The 19,455-nt window shown below is 29.4% G+C and overlaps 1 protein-coding gene across 2 annotated transcripts in view; it reads right to left on the bottom strand.

Annotated features, from left to right (window-relative positions):
- Window positions 1-230: 230 nt before the first annotated feature.
- The window catches only part of LOC108730987 (neuroendocrine convertase 1), a 50,247-nt gene continuing 31,022 nt past the window's right edge, over window positions 231-19,455 (bottom strand). For both annotated transcript variants that reach the window (XM_018461028.1, XM_018461021.1), the window contains exons 3-15: window positions 16,545-16,649; window positions 16,075-16,284; window positions 15,256-15,402; window positions 14,758-14,824; window positions 11,165-11,436; window positions 9,611-9,823; window positions 8,827-8,927; window positions 7,386-7,451; window positions 6,045-6,197; window positions 4,114-4,283; window positions 1,361-1,494; window positions 462-593; window positions 231-350 (exon numbers count right to left, since the gene is read on the bottom strand). In XM_018461028.1, the coding sequence (XP_018316530.1) occupies window positions 231-350; window positions 462-593; window positions 1,361-1,494; window positions 4,114-4,283; window positions 6,045-6,197; window positions 7,386-7,451; window positions 8,827-8,927; window positions 9,611-9,823; window positions 11,165-11,436; window positions 14,758-14,824; window positions 15,256-15,402; window positions 16,075-16,284; window positions 16,545-16,649 (1,890 nt within the window). The remainder of the gene's footprint in view (window positions 351-461; window positions 594-1,360; window positions 1,495-4,113; window positions 4,284-6,044; window positions 6,198-7,385; window positions 7,452-8,826; window positions 8,928-9,610; window positions 9,824-11,164; window positions 11,437-14,757; window positions 14,825-15,255; window positions 15,403-16,074; window positions 16,285-16,544; window positions 16,650-19,455) is intronic.

Genomic DNA, 19,455 nt, shown 5'->3' with positions numbered 1-19,455 from the left:
AATTCTAATAAATTTAATCAGAAAATTTTCAAAAAAATCATCCATTTTTAATTAGAATTCCAATTAATCCAATTAGACATTTTTTTCAGTATTGTTATGATTAGTTCATTTTAATGTAAGCCTATGTGAGTGTTAATAAATATGACCGTTTTGGTGGATATCGTAGTAATTATTCGAGTCTAATTATTTTAATAATTTAATATTCAATAATATAAGTAAAAAGTTGGTTATCATAATTTTAGTAGCTTTTTCAACCACTGTTTACACCAAATACTATTAATTTCTGGCAATGATACATGGTCGTATTTATCTTCAATAGTATTTGCAGCGTTCGGTTCCATCATGTCATACTAAAATAAGCAATGTTAGTAAAATATACATATAATAAATAATAAAATATACATATAAATGTAAATAATGAATCGTATAATAAACAACCGAATTATATGATATTTACTTACAGTTTTGTGTATTCGATTGTAGTCTTTGTTATAGATTCGCGGTCCATTCCGACGATAAAACGGAATTTGTACGGTACCATGCAAAATTAATGTAAATATTCCAATTGTGCCATTATTCTGCTCCGGACCTATCTGAAAGGGCGTAAATATACACGATCAAATATGCATGTGCGGAGAGATAATTTCAATGAATCAATATGTGATAAATCAATTACATTAAACATTTCAATAATTTATGTAATCGCTATCGGTAAACCTGTGGGCTCCGATATATCTTTTTGTAAAAAAGAAATCCTTAAAAATTCATATTTTTTTACTTGTATGTAGATATTATGTAGATATGCAAATTTATTCATACAGATATGTTTGTATGTGGTACATAGACCTTTGAAACCCATGGGTTGTAATTGGAGATGTTTGATGGAAAAGGGAGTGAACCTTCTACTTTATGTGCAGAACCGAAACACCCTTCCTGAATTTATATATTTACAATTACCATTAAATACACATATTTTGAGAATGATACATTCTATCCGATACAGTATTGAGTAATATATCTATAATATTAATATAAAATGTTTCTTTGGTAGAGAGAATATAAAGTTTTCTTATAAAAATGAATGAGTTAAGTAAATATTATTTTATCAAAAGTGAATTAACTTAACTTTATCATTAAAATCATCAAAAAACAAAAATCAAAAAGAATAGTTTTTTAAATTGTGAAACATGACATAAATGATATTTCATCATGTTAAGATTTTGCTGATATTATTTGATTAGACAATAATTTTCTGTCAAGTTGAAAAATAGCTTTTATTCTTTTCTAAGAAACTTAACTTTTTGAGTTATGTCATTTTCGAAGTAAGGAATAGAATACTATAAGATATTTTCAGTCTTACTTCGTCAAGTATGTCCAAGGTCCACGTTCCTCGAGGATCTTCACCCCACGTCGCGACGGACATGAATTTCCACTTCGTGAAACCAGCGTCAGAATTATCCAACTTCCTTGGATTAAGAATCTGGGCTGAGGTCCCTAATAAATAAAGTACATGGTTTGCATAAATAGAATTTGCGTATACATGAATGCACAAACGCAATTTTAAGGATATCATAAATATCTACGGTATTTTTGTTACGTAACAGAAAAGAAAGATCGCATTCCGTTAATATGAAAACGTCAAGTTAAATTTGGTTTATATGATGGTTATTACTAGCACGTATACATCTCATTTAGTTTAAATACGATCGATTCTGCAAAAAACGCAGACATTAATACAGTTGCGTGTGAACATTATTGATTCTTTTTTATAGGTGTAGTGCTTGCCATTTTGATTAACGTTACACACATGACCTAATTACAGACTATGCGAAATAAAAAGAAACGTCATCTTTTTTTAAAGTAAATTTTCATGATAACATGAATTATATCACCTCACCACTTAATAAATTTTAATTGCAAGCATCTCTTAATATAATTAATAAACAGAAAAATTGTAGGTCTTTTTACAATAAATAAAATATGAATATCATTAGCCAAAATATTTTTAATCTTTTTATTTACAAGAAATAAAAATAAGTTTAAAATAAAATTTTATATTTCAATTTAATAATATCATAAATAATAATAAAAATATGAAATATAAAAATTATATTATTTTATTCTATATATATTTTATAAAAATAATAATATAATCTAATAGAGAGAGAGAGAGAGAGAGAGAGAGAGAGAGAGAGAGAGAGACAAAGGGTATTCAAAGGTTTTTATGAAATAGCTTAACAAAAATTTAAAAAATAAAGTTTTTAATAATATAAGTAAATGAATACGTCTATCCAAATGATTAGAATTTTTTCTTGAAATTGATCTAAAGAAGATTGATATTAAAACTTGTCTTCTATTAAAAAAAGACTCAAAACTTCCTTTTTCTTTATATTTATTATAAAAAATGCAATATAATAATGAATCGAAACACAGAGTGTTTTCGCTGAAATTCTGCTGGTTAAACCGCGAATATAAAAATAAAAAAAAAATAAATCCCAAAGCTATATTGTTGCATTAGATGTCTGGATGTTTTGATTTACTTCTTTCTTGCATTTCAATACATTTTGAATTTCTTTTGGTATATTCTGATGCGAGTGACGTCGTCTGTCGATAACAACGTCAATCGGAAAACGTGTACGGAATTAAATAACGCGATGTATTGGCCGATGTGATGATTACTATCTCTCTCTATTTGTTCGTGTCTGCGTTTGAAGCAACGTTCTATTTGATACAAAGTTATAGACTTTCTTTCTGGTATTTATTATACATTTATAAGGTTTATACAGTAAAGTACGTTACTAAACGCAGTGTTCGACAATCATTATTGAACAAATAAATCCTATTTCTTTTCAATTCTGTCTCTCTTCGAATAAACAGGCCACATCGAAGTAGCATTAAATTGAATTTCTAGCTATAAATTGAAGTAAGAACGTATTTATGCTGTTAACTGCATTTGCTATGCGACACAGAAACGTGACTTGCAATATTAATGGTAATATTAATTCTGTTGGAATTATCCATTAGAATCCGTTATTTGCCGTCTTTCCAAAGCTGTGTTACATCAAATTATGCAATATTCTCGATCGATAAATTTAAAATTGCGTAATGTCTTTTCATGTAAATTTAGTAAAATTCTTCCAAAAATTTATTTTAATGATAGAATGTAGATTTCATTTTTGATGTTTTTTTTTTTAATTACGTTGATTACGTTTTAATTTTGTAATAATAAAATAGTTTGGCTATCTTAAATATAATTTCAAATTTTATACAAATAAAAAATAAATTATTTTTAATATTAGATTACAAAAGGAACAGGTAGATATTAGATTCTATGTAAATATGAGTATATATGATGTATAAAAATATATATTAAAAAATATCTCTCTCTCTCTCTCTCTCTCAAAACTCATCTTTTATCTTTCCTTCGCGAAACTATCAAAATATTTTTTTATTTTAGGTATTACATAATCATAATTTAGTTATATATTCAATACCTTAATTGTTATTTTTTCTTTATGTCTTTGTATTTCTTCCCTTCGCATTTTTTAGTTACTTCTTTCATAAACTCAAACGCAATCGTAAATAGCATTCGATAAATATGGTTGATGAACGAATTGCTACGCGCGCATATAGCTAAATACATTTGCATTTAGCTTCCAAGAATATTCTTGGAGACTTCATCTTCGATATACATATTTATAAAGGGTTTTCCTTGCATGATATTTTTAGAAATCTTTCAAATATTTCTCTCAAATATTTTCTAGCTAAGAACGTAAAACAGTCCATTTCGCGACCATTCTCATGGTTATTCTCTCATCTTTCTTTTTTTTTCACTTCTATGAGTCGGAATGAAAATTGACATTTCCAGAGGTGCATTTCAAATGAAGCATAGCCGAGTAAACTGACTTAAGAGACTTTTTGTTGCATAAAAGTTTTATTAAAAATACTACTTACACTTTTATCTCTTTTTCTACAGTCCGAAGCTTAGAAACAAGAAAAAAATCTGTTTTTTGATCCCCTTGCGAATATACACAAACTTAATTTACTAACAATGGCACGTAGAGAAAATTTTGAAGAGACTGATTGAAAAGTCAAAAATCAAATTTATAATACCTGAAGGCGCAGTCAGGCGCATCTGCAGTGCCCCGCGACGAGAATACTTGAGATTCGCCTCGACTTCTGTGTGCTCCAAAAATATTATTTCACTCCCCGATGTCCGACAAACGTTAGTGGTATCGAATTGCAGTTTCTTTAAACTTCTATATATCAGTCTGATATCGGCACTGCAACCATAAACATTGTATTTTTGCGTATAAGCAATGAATTTGAAAATATACGTTTTAAGAAAACCGAAGCCATTGAATATCTTGAAATATTGACAGATTGTACGAAGAACTTCTGGGCTTTGATGTACGATTGAAATTTGTAGAAATTCTTTCATACAATTTCTAAAAAAACTCAAAGTATATATATATATATAACTATATTAATATATAAATTATAAATTAGTTGTACATGTTATATTTTATTAATTATATAAATCTTATATAACTAATTATATAATATATAATATGATTATAAACCATTTTTTTTGGCATTTTTTTGAAATGTATAAATTCTAATGCATCACACATATTATGTATAATAATTATAAGTGAATGATTTATAGGTAAGAATAATTATATGATATAATACTGTAGAGCATCTCGCGTAAAAAGCCCAAATTAAGCTGTTTTCAACTGAAAATCTCGTCACTCATAATGGGATTATGAGAGTAATCGCAAAGCTTAGTGTAAAGTAGGTAACAACACGGACATGAAACAAGGTAAATCCTCAAAGTGTAGAGATACGTGCACGTGTATATTTGTGTTACAGGAACATCTTGATGAACGAGATGAACATCCATTTTCGATTATTTGTACGAGAGATTACGACACTTTGTAATGATTATGTATATTCGTATATTTAGCTTTATCTAACGATAAGTACGAAAAGTTCTAACCGAGAGGCTACTCACCTACGAAATTAACGAGAAATTCAGTAAATGAGACAGTCAAGCATTCCTCATTGAAATCAAGAAATCATCTGAAATCGAACAAAAAAAACATCGTTGTACGCTCGGTCGCGCGTCTCGAACTTTCTGTCGGAAAACAAATAAAATCACTTTGCAATCACGTTGAAATAACCATGAATACAAGAAATCGGAAATCACTTTCGTAGGTGTGTACCCCCCCTCGGTTCTAACTGTTTCCTGGGATGCTAAATAAAATATCCTATCAGAAAAGTATCTCAAAAAGTATTTCGAAGAAAAGTCCTCCATGATGCTCCATTTTTTCGCTTCTATCGCACTGTCGTAATGTAACGAATGAAGACTTTTATGACCTTCTTCAAGTTAATGATGCGCTTCTTATCTTGCGCTTCGTCGAACATCTGCAAATGCTTCTACGAAAAAGGAGATCGCCGTATTCGATTGACGCGACATTCGAGAATTATAAAATGGCACGAAAGGTCGTTATTCTTTCAGCATTTATGAGTCATGAATGTGAAATAAAATCTAACGCGATGTCTGTAACAGTAGTAAGCTGTAAGAAATTAATCAATCACAGTTGAATGTAAAGATAATAATTGACTACAATTGATCAATTTTTTATTACTTTATTGTAGACATCGCCTAACGATTCAGCGTAACTATGTATGTGACTAGACATTGTAAAAATCTATTTGCAATAATAACTTAATAACTCAACGTTAATCCGCGTTAATATTTTATTTAATAAATTAGAGAAATCTAATCTTCATGCAATTATATGGTTTTGAGCAACCGAAAGAAAGAAAAAAACGATCTGTAAGATCGGACGTTTTGCCAATCTAATAATTTAAATATAAATTAGACTAAATGCCGCGAGAGTATATTTGTTTCTGCTTAAGCAAGATCAGAAGCATTTAACCAATTTTATTCGTAAGACCTACGCTGCCCGGTTAATACGACGTTCATATCATACAATTAAGCCACCGCTCTAAATCCGCTAAACTAATTTACTCACATATACGCGTTATCCACTCTGCAAATAGTCTTCTCTGGCACTGTCGTCCAGTTGTAGCTCGCCATTACCAGTGCGTACGCGTTCATAAGTCCGAAACCGAAGTGTGAGTTGAACCAAAATCCAGCGGCGTTTTTAAACCAGCCCGGATTTTCGCTGAAAAGTTATTCAAATATTAAAGTTTCTATACTGGGAAAGAATCTGCCGTGAGCATATACTAAAGGGGAGAAAACTATTCTTTGACTTCTTTGATTACCTTTTCTCTTATTAAAATTTTTATAATGGGAGTAAAATGATATTCGCATTATTAATGGAATGTTTCAATGGCCCCGGAAGAACATTATTACAACGAAGCTTGATATTGATATCCCTTGAATAAATATAAAATATTTTGTAGTACTAATTGTCAAATATCACATGTTTGCACATGAAATATGATTACAACTATTACTCATCAACGTGAACGGTAAATGTTCCTATGAAAGCTATCACGATTTCTTTTATAATTTACGATATGACAATAGAAGGCAATTAGTACGGAATATAAATTACACGAGAACAAGCAATAACGGATAGAAATATGTATGACCATCTGCATACGCATTCCTACTAGTAGGCTGATCGAACAACAATTTTTTCTCGTGTTAGACGTATGCGTGACCTCGTTTCTTTGACAACTATTCAATAAAAGTTACACATCATTGTTTGAAAAATATTTCATGCATGACACAGTTGTGAGTTGTGTGTTTGATGATCGTGAAAAATGTAACAAATATATCCAATACTTTTCAAAATGTCAAAAAATTATTTTGGATTTTTCAAACGGGTTATTTGTATGTTTAAAAACATTGAAAAACTGTCAGAAAATGTGTTTAAAGTCAATTAAGATGATTAACAATATTAAGTAATTAAATTTTTAGAGGCTAAATAAAGCTCATTAACTCCATAAAATAAAAAAAGAGAAAATTGATGAAGTTATAATTGTGTGCTCTGGTACTAAAATTTGAAGAAGAGTAAAATTTATGTAAAAAAAAGTTGACTAGAATTTGGCTCTCTCTCTCTCTCTCTCTCTCTCTCTCTCTCTCTTTTCTGAAAGCCTTAATTAGATTTCAATATCATTTTATTTCAGGAATCCTTCTGCGACCTCGCTTGTCAATCACGATCAATCGCATTGAGAATTATTTTTAACAGCATATCGAGAAAAATTATTTCCTGCAGATTACATCTGAATTATGGTTTCATATTGCAAACAACGTCATGACCTATTTTGCCGTAACATGAGAGAATAAGAATTTGAACTGACACAATTGCAGATACACGTGGCCTGAATTGTTATACGCTCACCTGAGAGGAATGTATTCCGACGACCAAGCTATCAGATGCTGAATGTCTCTCCACGTTAAGTTGTTGCTATAAAAATAAAGATAAATTAATATCGTCTTTGATTAGAATATCGATACTAATTATTATTAAAATAATGTTTTTATTTCGAGCGTAGATTAACCGAGGATAAATCGAGACTCAATATATTGTGAGACTTCATATACTGTGGCTCTCTGGTATAGATTTTATACCATATTAAATAATACATATACTTTATATCGGTCGTGTGTGTACATATTTTTATATGTTCATTTTTCACAAGTGCGATATAGAATTACGTGACAAAACGATATGGAGTATATACATGTATTATATATGTATATCCAAAAAATTAAATATATACGCACACAATGTGAATATATTATATATATATATTTAATTCTTTGGGGTGCCATTCTATATCATTTCTCACGTATCTCTCTATCACACTTGTGAAAAATATCATATAAAAATAAACATACTGCAAAATTTTTTTATCAAAACGCCAAATATCGAAGAATATAATTGTAAATGTATGTAGGTATCTTTATTAATAAAAAAGTTATAGTATAGCAAAGTAAAAAAAACTTCTGATATGCCACATTAGAAGTGACATCAAAAGATACGACTACGATAATAAAGAAATGGAACTGAAAAGGAGAAATTATAAAGAAATATTCTAAGAATATGTGTTCAAATATTATTAATAATTTTTTTTATATCTTGTTTTTCTTAAAATATGTTGAATTTTTCTCTCCCCTCTTTCTTTTTTCTTTTTATATTTTGTCTATCTTAAAGAATTTATTTAAATTTTTAGGAGATTGTATTTACGCATTTGTAGTCACGAGAAATTCAATTGCATAAAAAGAATTATATAAAAAGTGTAAAAATAATATTAATAAAGACTAAAACTAATTTTGATAAGAAATGCAAAGTTTCGTAATAAAAATAATTTATGATCCAAATTACCTAGTAATTTTAGTATATACATGCAAATTTTTGACAAAGTAATAAAAGTAAGTTTTTCAATGTATGTATTATTACGAACTACTCGTATGTATTTCAATCTACTTGTTTAATATTATATATACGTTCATCTTTATTCTACACTAATTATTGCATGTAATTATACTGTTAATTATACTGTTCGTTTTGTTATAACACTATACATTATATTATATTATAATAAAGTTCAAATTTCAATTTCTTGAGTTTATAAGGTTTATAAGGTTAATAACGAGATGTGTGTTAACTTTTAATAGAGAGGATACTGTTACGAGAAAAGAAAGATTTGGGTCGGAGTATCTCCTTTCACCGACGGCGCAGCTAAAACTAAAACGTAGCTGAGTACTAGTAATCAAGTTAACATTTCCGGGTTTCAAAGAAAAGTTTCAATGGGAGATTGCTGGTAGTATGATCGTACTTTATTTGCAGTGCGAGAGCCAATATTCCAGCAGCTAATGGGGCGGAAGCTGAAGTACCCGTATGCCTAGTTGTGCAGGTGTTTCGTAAATCCGTTGTTGCCTGCGCAGTGCAAATGAAAGTTTTTAAATTATTCAAGCACCCTTTTGTAAAATGAATCTTGTTCTCTCACACATGAATATTTATCGTCCTAAAAGAGATATTAATAAGTCAAATTATTATTTAGTAATTGAGAATTTTGTATGGGAAATAAGATTATATACACTGCTCTCAGTAAAAGTTTATGATTTTTAATTTCATGGATTATCTCCGTGTCTTACAATTAATATAATACATCATTGCCAACGTTTCCTGAATATTGCAGTTCACTTTAGACCGAGAAGCAACCTAATGCTTACAACTAAGTATCAGATTGCTTCTCGCTCTGACTAAATGAAATTTATGAAATGCAATGTTTATGAAACGTTGGTATTTAAAGATGTATCAAGACATGGAGATAACAGAAAATTACACGGAAATCGCATAACTTCCTTGAAGAAAATATTCGTGAAAGTTTCAAAAGCATTATTAATATGTAATAAACTTTCCTTGTTTTGCAGATAAGTTTAAAAGAATATTTAAAAAATGTACGTGCAATTAAGATATTAAAATATTGCACGCCTCATACAATCATGTTTTATATGTTTTTATGAATAACTTACACACGGAATTGTCCATCAATTTTTATTCAATTTCTATCTTTTTCCAGTTCAATTAACTCACCGAACTAGAAGAAGAGAACTTACTATCATTTGATCGTAATACGCGCCACTACTGTACGTCGTAGCGAGAGTAGCAGGACATCTTTCTCCATACCAAGGAAATCTTCCGGTTTGACTAACTGATCCGACAGCTACAGTGTATATGCTTCCAACATATCCGTCACATCCGCAGTCATCCGATTTAGAGCCACCATTCCCAGAAGCCCAAACATAAATGTTACCTTTGCCGTTGCGACCCTGTCAAATATTTAGTATTCCCACAAACGATATCAAAGTAAATTAATTTACGAAATGATGAAACTTTCACGTTATACTATGTTGAATGCAGATAATTTATTTAAAAAAACAAACAACTTATTATATAACAAGCTAAAAATGAAAAAAAGAGAACAAATTAAAGCTAAGTGAAGAAGAAAATTATGTATATTGTAAAATGACTGCAATATTTCGGAAAGTGTGTTATAGTTTCGTAGAAAGAAAGATGCTGTTGCATAAAAGATACCGTTATAAATATGCACAAGTAAATCGAGCCTTTCCCTCAGGCCGTTGTTAGACTCTTCTCGTCCATATTTAATCCTCGAAAAGAAATGAGTAGAGAACACTTTATAAACCTGAGCGTTTTACGAGCTCTCTTTGAAGCCTTGGGACTAATGTCTGCGGTAATATTAAAGCCGACGTACTTTTGGAATCATATACAAAATGTATTTATTGATATAACAAATCTTTCAAAGAGTCAGAACGCCAACAACTCTTTTATTGCATTTATATACAATATATTGCACACAATTAAATTATTGTCAAATCTTTTCTAGATATACCTTCTTAATCATTTTTAATTTCAGTCGAATATTTCAAAATATTTATTATTTAACACTTTTGAGTTAAATGAATAATAAATATTTCAAAATTAATAAATTATATAGAAATTTTTTTTATTTTATTAACTCAGAAATAAATTTGATGATCGCGAGACATAATTTACTTTGCCGGACGTTCACGTAGAGTACGCAGTCTGAATAAATCACGAGAAATCCTAAAAAAATTGCGCCCAGAAAAGATAAATTCATAACAAGTAAAAAAAATAGTTAAAAATTTTATACTGTTTGAAAAAGTGATCAATAAGTAACGTATCACCGTAGAAAACATTGTTAAACTTTAACTACGTTGAGTTAAGCTTAGTCGGTGTTAAAGGCTTGTTTAAACATTAAATTACCAGAAAATCTGTTTCACTCTGACGTAAAGTCCAACCCACTCGTAATCCTATTAGAAGAGACTTTCGAGTACAAAGCTTCCATACTTCCACTTTTTTTTTTATAAATGTTTTTAGAAACAAAACATAAATTTTATATTTGAATTTATATTTAAGAAAAAAATTTTTAACATAATGCTTATCGCAAAAATTTCGTTTTCCGCATTTTCAAAAATTATCGATAATAAGATTAGCTTTGCCTTTAGGATAATCTATTATTTGTTTCCTAATTGTTTTCCTAAATTTTTCTGTTAAATAAAAAATTTAATTTTAAGAAATATTGTTTATAATAAAATATATTAGAGTACAACACTTCGTGGCTAACTGACCTCTGTTATGCCATGTTCGAGCGCCTCAATAGCGAGTCTACCAGGTGCCTCCAAACTTTTTCCATCGTCCGCCGGTCCCCAGGAAGCCGTGTAGATGTCAATAAGTTCGGATCCGTATCCCAACGCTTCGCCTTCTACACGATCGTTCACTAGACCATCGAGGAGCTTGATGCCACCGATGGATGCCTCGAAAGCGACACCGACGCCACATTTTTGGTTGTTGGCTTCCATTGCTATTTCACCAGCGCACCTGGTACCGTGACCGTTCATCCCTGAGGAGTAGTTGAATTTGTAATACGATCATGAAACAGTAATGTTCAATCGGGTCGGCGAAGTCTGCCGAAGTTCGTTGTGGAGAGCAGTCAAACGATGGTAACGTCTATGTGGAAGATTTTGCTACGTAACATGCTGCATTACTTGACTTTAAAATTCAAAATATAATCGTATGTAATTTCATGCGGATAATATAATATCCACTGATAAAAATGCAAGCAGTATGTCTTGCAAGACATAATTATAAAGAAGAAACGCTTTCTCATCATGTATTTTATTACAAATTCTGCAAAGTTACTCTAGACTTATTGCGTTTATAAAAAAATCTAATTTCACAATTTATAAAAATTTTCATTTATAATAACTATTTTTAGAAATATAGAAATAATTTTTTTTCCGGAAGAGAATTTGATAGAGAAAAATATTTTTAAAATAACGCTTTAAAACTTCAAAATAATGAGTTAAGTAATGATTATCAGCGTCTATTTTATTCAAATGTGCAGCATTCAAAATCATATCGCTTGCGTGATTGATTTGATCCTGTATAACGGCATTTAATAAATAAACTAGAAACTAGATTGTAAACTTGTGAATGGGTTGATCTGAGGACGAAGCTATGTTCGATCTAATTTCACGCAAATTTCATTAATATCGACACGTTAACACTTTTCCTCCTCCTTTCTCATCAGCGGGCTGCGGGCGAATTATTTATTAAATATTGACCGAATTCTTACATACCTTACATACCCAGATAGCACAAGGACGTTCAATGAATGTTCAACAAACGTCCATTTTGGACATCGGACATCCTTTTTTGATCCAGAAAAGATCCTTCGGATGTCTGATGTACGTCCATAAGATATACGTTTAACACAACTTCGGATGTTTTAAAAATATCCGTTATCGGATTTATTTTGGACCTCTTCTGAACTTATTTTGAACAGTTTCAGGGCTTATTTTGGACCTTTTTTGGACTTATTTTGAGCCTTTTCAGGACTCATTTTGGACTATTTTGAATCTGTTATACGGAGTCCTAATAAGTTCAAAATATAATTCCAGTAATAATTTTATCTCAAACGTGTAATGTCATTTTTTAGACAGAGCTATTATATATATTGCACATATAATACATTGTATATATATATATACATATATTACGTGTAATATAATATATATATGTGTAATATATATGTGTAATATAATATATATGTAATAGTTGTACCTCAAAAATAACATTATATGTTTGAAAAAGAATTATTATTGAACTATTTTGGACTTATTAGGATTTCCATATAATAACAGATAAATATTAGGTGTATAAATAAGTTTTAAAGCGTTTTTTTGTGTAACGTATAATTTAAATTTAGAATTCAAATACTTTCGCGCTCTTTTGATATGTAGTGATGCTTAATGTGTACTATTAAAAAACACAATTGACTTCACAAAATTGGAAACTTAACCTCAAAATTAAATGGTTTTAAAATGGCGAGCGATAAGCAATTTATTCGACACTGCATTCGATACGAATTTCATTAAGGAAAAAGCGCTGCTAAAGCATGTGAATCAATTTGTTCTGTTCTTGGAGTCAATGTTGTATCCAAAAGTACATGTGAGTTTTGGTTTAGGCGATTTAAAGAGGATGATTTTGATGTTAGCATTAGAGAACGTAGTGGTGCTCTTCGGAAGGTTACAGACAATGAATTGCAAGCATTACTCGATCAAAACTCATGTCAAACACAAAACGAACTTGCACAGCAACTTGGAGTAACTCAATAAGATATTTCAATTCGTTTACGGCAGATGGGAAAGATTCTGAAGGAAGGAAAGTGGGTGCCGCATGCATTAAGTGCATGACAACGCCAGGCCTCATGTTGGCAAACCTATAAAGGAAACGTTGCTAGCTCTTGGTTGGAAAGTTTTGCCGCACCCGGCGTATAGCCCAGACATAGCCCCTTCTGATTATCATTTATTCCGGTCAATGCAAAACGTCTTGTCCGATGTATACTTTCGAGCATTTGAAAAATTGCGAAAATGGGTGGATAATTTTATCGCATCGAAAGACGAAACCTTCTTCTCTTCTGGAATTCGCAAGCTCTGCCCGAAAGATAGCTAAAGGTCATAGATAATGATGGAGATTATTTTGATAATTGAGTGTTTTCGTTTCTAAATAAATAAATATTAAATTTCATTAAAAACGCTTTAAAACTTATTTGTACACCTATACATATATTTACATAAAATTTAATAATGTAAATATGTATATGTGTGAGTATATATTCGTTTATTTTGCAACTGTTAAAAGTTTTACATCCAATTTAAGTCCCATTTATGTCCATGAACGTATGGACACAAACTGAACTTAAAATGTATGTCCATAAAATATCCTGTGCTATCTGAGATGTAATGTCGTTACTATATTATTCGAATGACCGAGTTACATCCATCCTGTGTATTAACATTCATAAAAAAAATAATATAATAGTTGAGATAACCAGAATTTTGATTTATGTGATTAGAATTTTCTGGTTCGATCATTTTTAACTACAATAGAAATTTTTGTAAGTGTATTACTTCGAAATATGTAGTATTTTACTAAAACATCTTTAATAATTAAAATTATACAAAGTTGCAAATAACTTACGTTCTTGAATAATAATTTTACATTTTTATTTTGTAAATGTTATATACAAACATATACACACTTATACATAGAAATATAATATACGATATGATAATATTTAAAAAAAACTAACATATTTTTAAACTAAAAAAATTTTAATTCTTTTATATTTATCTTGCTAGATAATATTTTAATTGGTTTTGATATAAAAAATATTATTTAATTATATATATATAAATTAAAATCTAATTCTTAATAAATATCAAAAAATAAATAGTTTTAAATATAAAGATAAAAAGATGTTAATTAGCACTTGAAGGTAATAACTTTGTACATAGATTGATTAGAAAGATAAATAGTTTAGTTTAGACAGTGCAAAATCTGTAAAATTTTGAAATTAGTAACAAAGTTTTCTGCAAGCGCGTGAGTTTGAAATTAATTTTACAAATCGGTTTATGTGTAGATATTAATTTAAATATATTACTAAATGTGTTCTGGACACGTTTTAATGTACCACAAACTATTCCAAGCGAGTTATTCCAAACGAGTACTTTGCGCGATTTAAATAACGTGAACATTTAAAATTTATTTTATTAAACAAACGTGCAAAATAGACACATAAAGGACCTATTCCCACGAATTTTATTTCATTAACATAATTGTCTTATATACGTTTGTACAAATATTTAATAGACATTACCTGACATATCGTATCTTGGAGAAGGATCATCGTCGCCTTCATTTATGTCATAACTAATGGCCGCATCCTTTTAAATGTTATAATTATAGATAGAGTTAAGATAATATATATTATTATATATCATTTGTTAAAAACATTTTCTATTCTTTTTTTAAATTGTGAATATATGTAATATCGGTTTATATAAAAATATAATGTTCAATCTTAGATATAACGAGTACGATCAACATGATGTTATAAGTACTTTGGAGTACCTATTTTTTAATTATTTACTTAATTCATAAAATTTTTTTTTAGTCAATCAAAACTTTAAAATATTTATAGTTACACTTTAACTGTACCTAATATGTGTATAATTTAAATATAATATATGTAATATGATAAAATATGTAAAACATAAATATAACAATAGAAAATGACGTTTTCTGGTTTAAAAATATTTGTTAAGTTACTTGTTTCGTCATCTATGAGATGAAATTTGAAGCAAATGTTACATACATAGTTGTTCCGCAGGTCATCATGAGTGTATTCTATACCGTCGTCGAGAACAGCAATCTTTATCCCACGACCAGTTATCCCCAGTCGATAGAGAGGCAGAACATTTAAGTCGAGCTTCGGCAAAGCTTTATTCGTTCTCGTATCTTGCTACGACGGTTGATAAAGAGAATTCATATTAAAAATAAAAAATGAAAAGAACAGTGTGATGAGCCTCTCAAAAGCTAAATTGCTGTACTTCCAGAAATAAGAAGTAGAGAAAATTGATGAAATTATAAATTAATCACTTACGATAAGTGAAGTTGATCAGTTTAGCTTCTGAAAGGTTCTTATATAAGTTTCTGCAAATTTATGTATGTATACTTTATTATTACATGTATCGATGTACACTTTTGTTATGTGTTCTTTCGTAGTAAATAATAAATTAAATAAATTACATTTATTATACAAACAAACAAAATTATTAATTATATTTATTTGAATTGTTATTGACATAATATTTGTTTTTTTGCATAAATTTTGAGTACAACTTTTATCAAGTGACTTTCTGCAAGCTTATTTGGATGCACATTACAAACAAAATTCTAAAAATATGCGTATTTAAAAACTTTATACCTGTGCATAATATTTATAATTCTGGAGTTATATTGATGTAAAGATATAATACATATGGCAGTACTTTTTTCGTAGATAAATTCAATAATTTTCATATATTAAAACAATTTTATTATGAATCTTTAATCCCCTCAGTAAGAGTATACAAGAAACTGTCAAAAAATTATTACAGAAAAAAGACGTATAAATGTTATAAACTGTTATTACCAGATACCATTCCTGATCCCAAAGTTCATCGTTGAATATCCGTAATTTATAGACAGCATCATTTTCGTCGTTAATGGCATTTGATATATCTTCGTACATGAATTGTAGACGTTTCTCTCGTATTAAAGGTTTTTCAGACTCCAAATCAGCAAACGAGATGTAATCACGTTTAAGACGTTGTACGATTTTCTGTTGATCCGCCCAGATGATCTTTTCTCGATAAAACGTAAATTATGTTAAGAATGTTGCGGTTCTTTCGTATACAATTTCGCATTTATATACCTATACTTGTCGAAAATTTATATAACTATGTTGTCAAAATCTTATTACTAATATTTTTATTGATAATAAATTAATAACCTTTAACTTAAAAAGTTATTTATAGAAATTATTAATTTCAAATCTCTCTGTCAGAGAATTCTCTCTATATAATATTATTTGAAATAAGGCTTGTAAAGTATAAAAATTACCTTAGAGTTTGTATTGAGGGCTTTTGTCAAGCGAATAATTCCCCTTTTTTTCTGGCTTGAATTATTATCCTTAAGCCATATATATGTGTCTTTGAATCCGAGAACCTAAATAAAGAGATCCATTACATGTAAATTTATCAAGAGAGTCAATGATACAGATTGCATATTTAATGAACTTGAAGTCAAATTAAGCCTTTATTTAAATTTTTGCTTAAATAAGTGTTAAAACGTGGACCTTCCATTCATTCTCTTTTCACAGTTGGTCCCTTTTTCTCAGTGTTCATCAACATAGATCAATACTATGATATATTTGATCTATAGAATCGATGAATACGAGTATACCGTTTATGTACATAAATTTTACATATCTCCGTAATTTGATACATTCTTTATTTCAACTTCATTCACATATTATATATATAATTTTACAATTAAAGGGATATATTATATTATTTAGTAGTAGAGGAAAGTCACCGATATCGACATACCACTTTGTGTGTTTTTAGATAATATTTCTTAAACAAAAGGTAAAAATACAACTTCAAAAACATAAATACAAACTAAAAAGTGTCTTCTATCAGATAGTATAAGCAGTTTTTATAATACTGTTTGCAATTTTGCAATAATTAAGGTTTTCGTAAATTATGCAAAAATAAGCGTCTGATAAAATGGGCTCCAAAATTGATATAGTAGGCAATAATGCCAACATTCCTATTCTAAAAATAAAGATATATCCTATTCTGTAAAGAAAACTAATTTATGAAACTATAAACATTTAAAATGACATAATATTATCAATAATACAGTCACTATTATTTTGATTACGCAATTTGCAAAAGAACACTGTAAGAATTTTCTTCTCGGATTCATAGAATTTGTTTTTAGCTGATTTGGTATAGAAATAAGCCACAAATATATGAATTATGAGTTTGTATTTCTTCAATTAGCTAAGCAGATCACGTTTTTATTAGTATTAATAAGGTGCAAAGGTTAGTTTCTAAGAAATAAGGGGATGTCGCTTTAGAAGACCTATGTCAGTATCGGTGATCTTCCTCTATACAATAATTACATTAAAGAGAATAACTTATACTGTATATATAAATACAGTTAATTTTTAAAATACAAACTATTGATATCATTTTTATAGTTTTGAAAAAATATAAAACTATTAATATCACTTTTATTATTTTGAAAAAATTAAAGAATTAATTATATAATGTTTATAATAGGACAAAATAAAATATCAGAATTATTTAAATAAAAAATATTTTTATTTTAAATTAAAAAATAAATTAAAACACTATTGTGCAAAATCAATACGTTTAATATGTGCATTAAAATTACTTCTTTGAACATTTATCAATATCGCACCTCTATCTCACGCGTGCGTTGATATTAACTACCCCTCGTTGACGTTTAGGGAGAGGGTAGAACTAGACGTCCCGACGTTCGCGCCCTTTAAATGGATGAAAGGGACGCTACGATCAGGATAGCAGACAAAAGCAGTTGGTAGATGAAGCAACTCTTTTGGGGGGAACTATCGAAAGTCTAAATGGGGTATCGTAACGTTATTATTATCCACAGTGTCATGTGGCCGGTTTGCCTTCGTTTTTATATGGCATCCGCATGTGATGTTCCGCATGGCGTAAAGCAATATGACGAGACTGAGCGAGGGAAGAGTGTAGGAGGGGAGACCACCTGGTAGGAAACTGGGTGTCGTTTGTGCAAGGGGGAAGATTATGATATTTCCGTAACGCATCAGACACGTGCCGTTTATTTTGAGATACCTTCTAACTCCGATCTGCCTCTCCTGGTAATTGCCTATATGCGTTTTTTTTTCGCTTAGGACCATATTGGCATTTATGTCACCGTAAATTGAATAGAACAGTATTATGGTGACATTTTGACATGTATCTATTGACAAATTGTACTTTACTTTCGACTCGACAGCTTATAGACGGTATAAAAAGTTAATCCATGACATATAAGAATAGTAATTTTAAATAAGTTTTAAATAATTTGTAAATTTATAATGCTATAAACACATGTAGTTATTATTTTTGAACTAATTACTTTTAGCTATAATAAATATATATTTTTGTATAAGATTTTTTAATTATTGTATATTAAAAATGTTATTAAATATTAAATTTGTATTTATGTTGGAAATTAATAAAATGTTAAACATTTATTAATATATTATTATTATTATGTTTACAATAATTAACATTGATAAAAATAAGAATTTAAGATTATTTTAATTATAAGAATTCTATCTTTGTAATATCTTAGATTGTCTATTTATTCGTGCATATTTTATCAATTAATTGCGACAAGGAAACAAGCAGTTTCTTTCGTGTATCATGTTTTTCATGAATATAGATATACTGGAATACTAAACGCGATCAAACTCCGCGGCAGAGTCCAAGGAAATTCAGGTCACCGGGATTATAAAACAATAATCCCTTCGTCTGCTATCCTCTTAATCCCGTACAACATGCGCAAAAATCCTTTAATCCACTATCCATCATATCTGTTGTACATTCGATTGGAAGGAATAAATTTGATCATCAAAATGCTTCGCTGAACTCGCTGATAAACTACTGAATATCCGGCGGGATATACTTTTCAATACAGCGATGCATGAATGTTGCACGTCTGCGTACGCGTGATCACGTATGCCACGCACGCCGCATTAAGCATTTAGGATTTTACATTGCGACTCATGGATCGATTGAAAATCCTTTTATCTTATGTGAACACAGATTTACAAATGTAAACTACAATATATACAATAAATTCAGTTTCAGTATTAAATGACAGCATATGAAACGATTTTCTAGGAAGAAGATTTGCTAGCACACACACACACACACACACACACACACACACACACACACACACACACACA

Source organism: Mycetomoellerius zeteki, unplaced genomic scaffold (genome assembly GCF_001594055.1).
Source record: "Mycetomoellerius zeteki isolate Tzet28-1 unplaced genomic scaffold, Tzet1.0 scaffold12, whole genome shotgun sequence".
Classification (NCBI taxonomy): domain Eukaryota; kingdom Metazoa; phylum Arthropoda; class Insecta; order Hymenoptera; family Formicidae; genus Mycetomoellerius; species Mycetomoellerius zeteki.
This window is presented reverse-complemented; position numbering and strand designations above follow the sequence as displayed.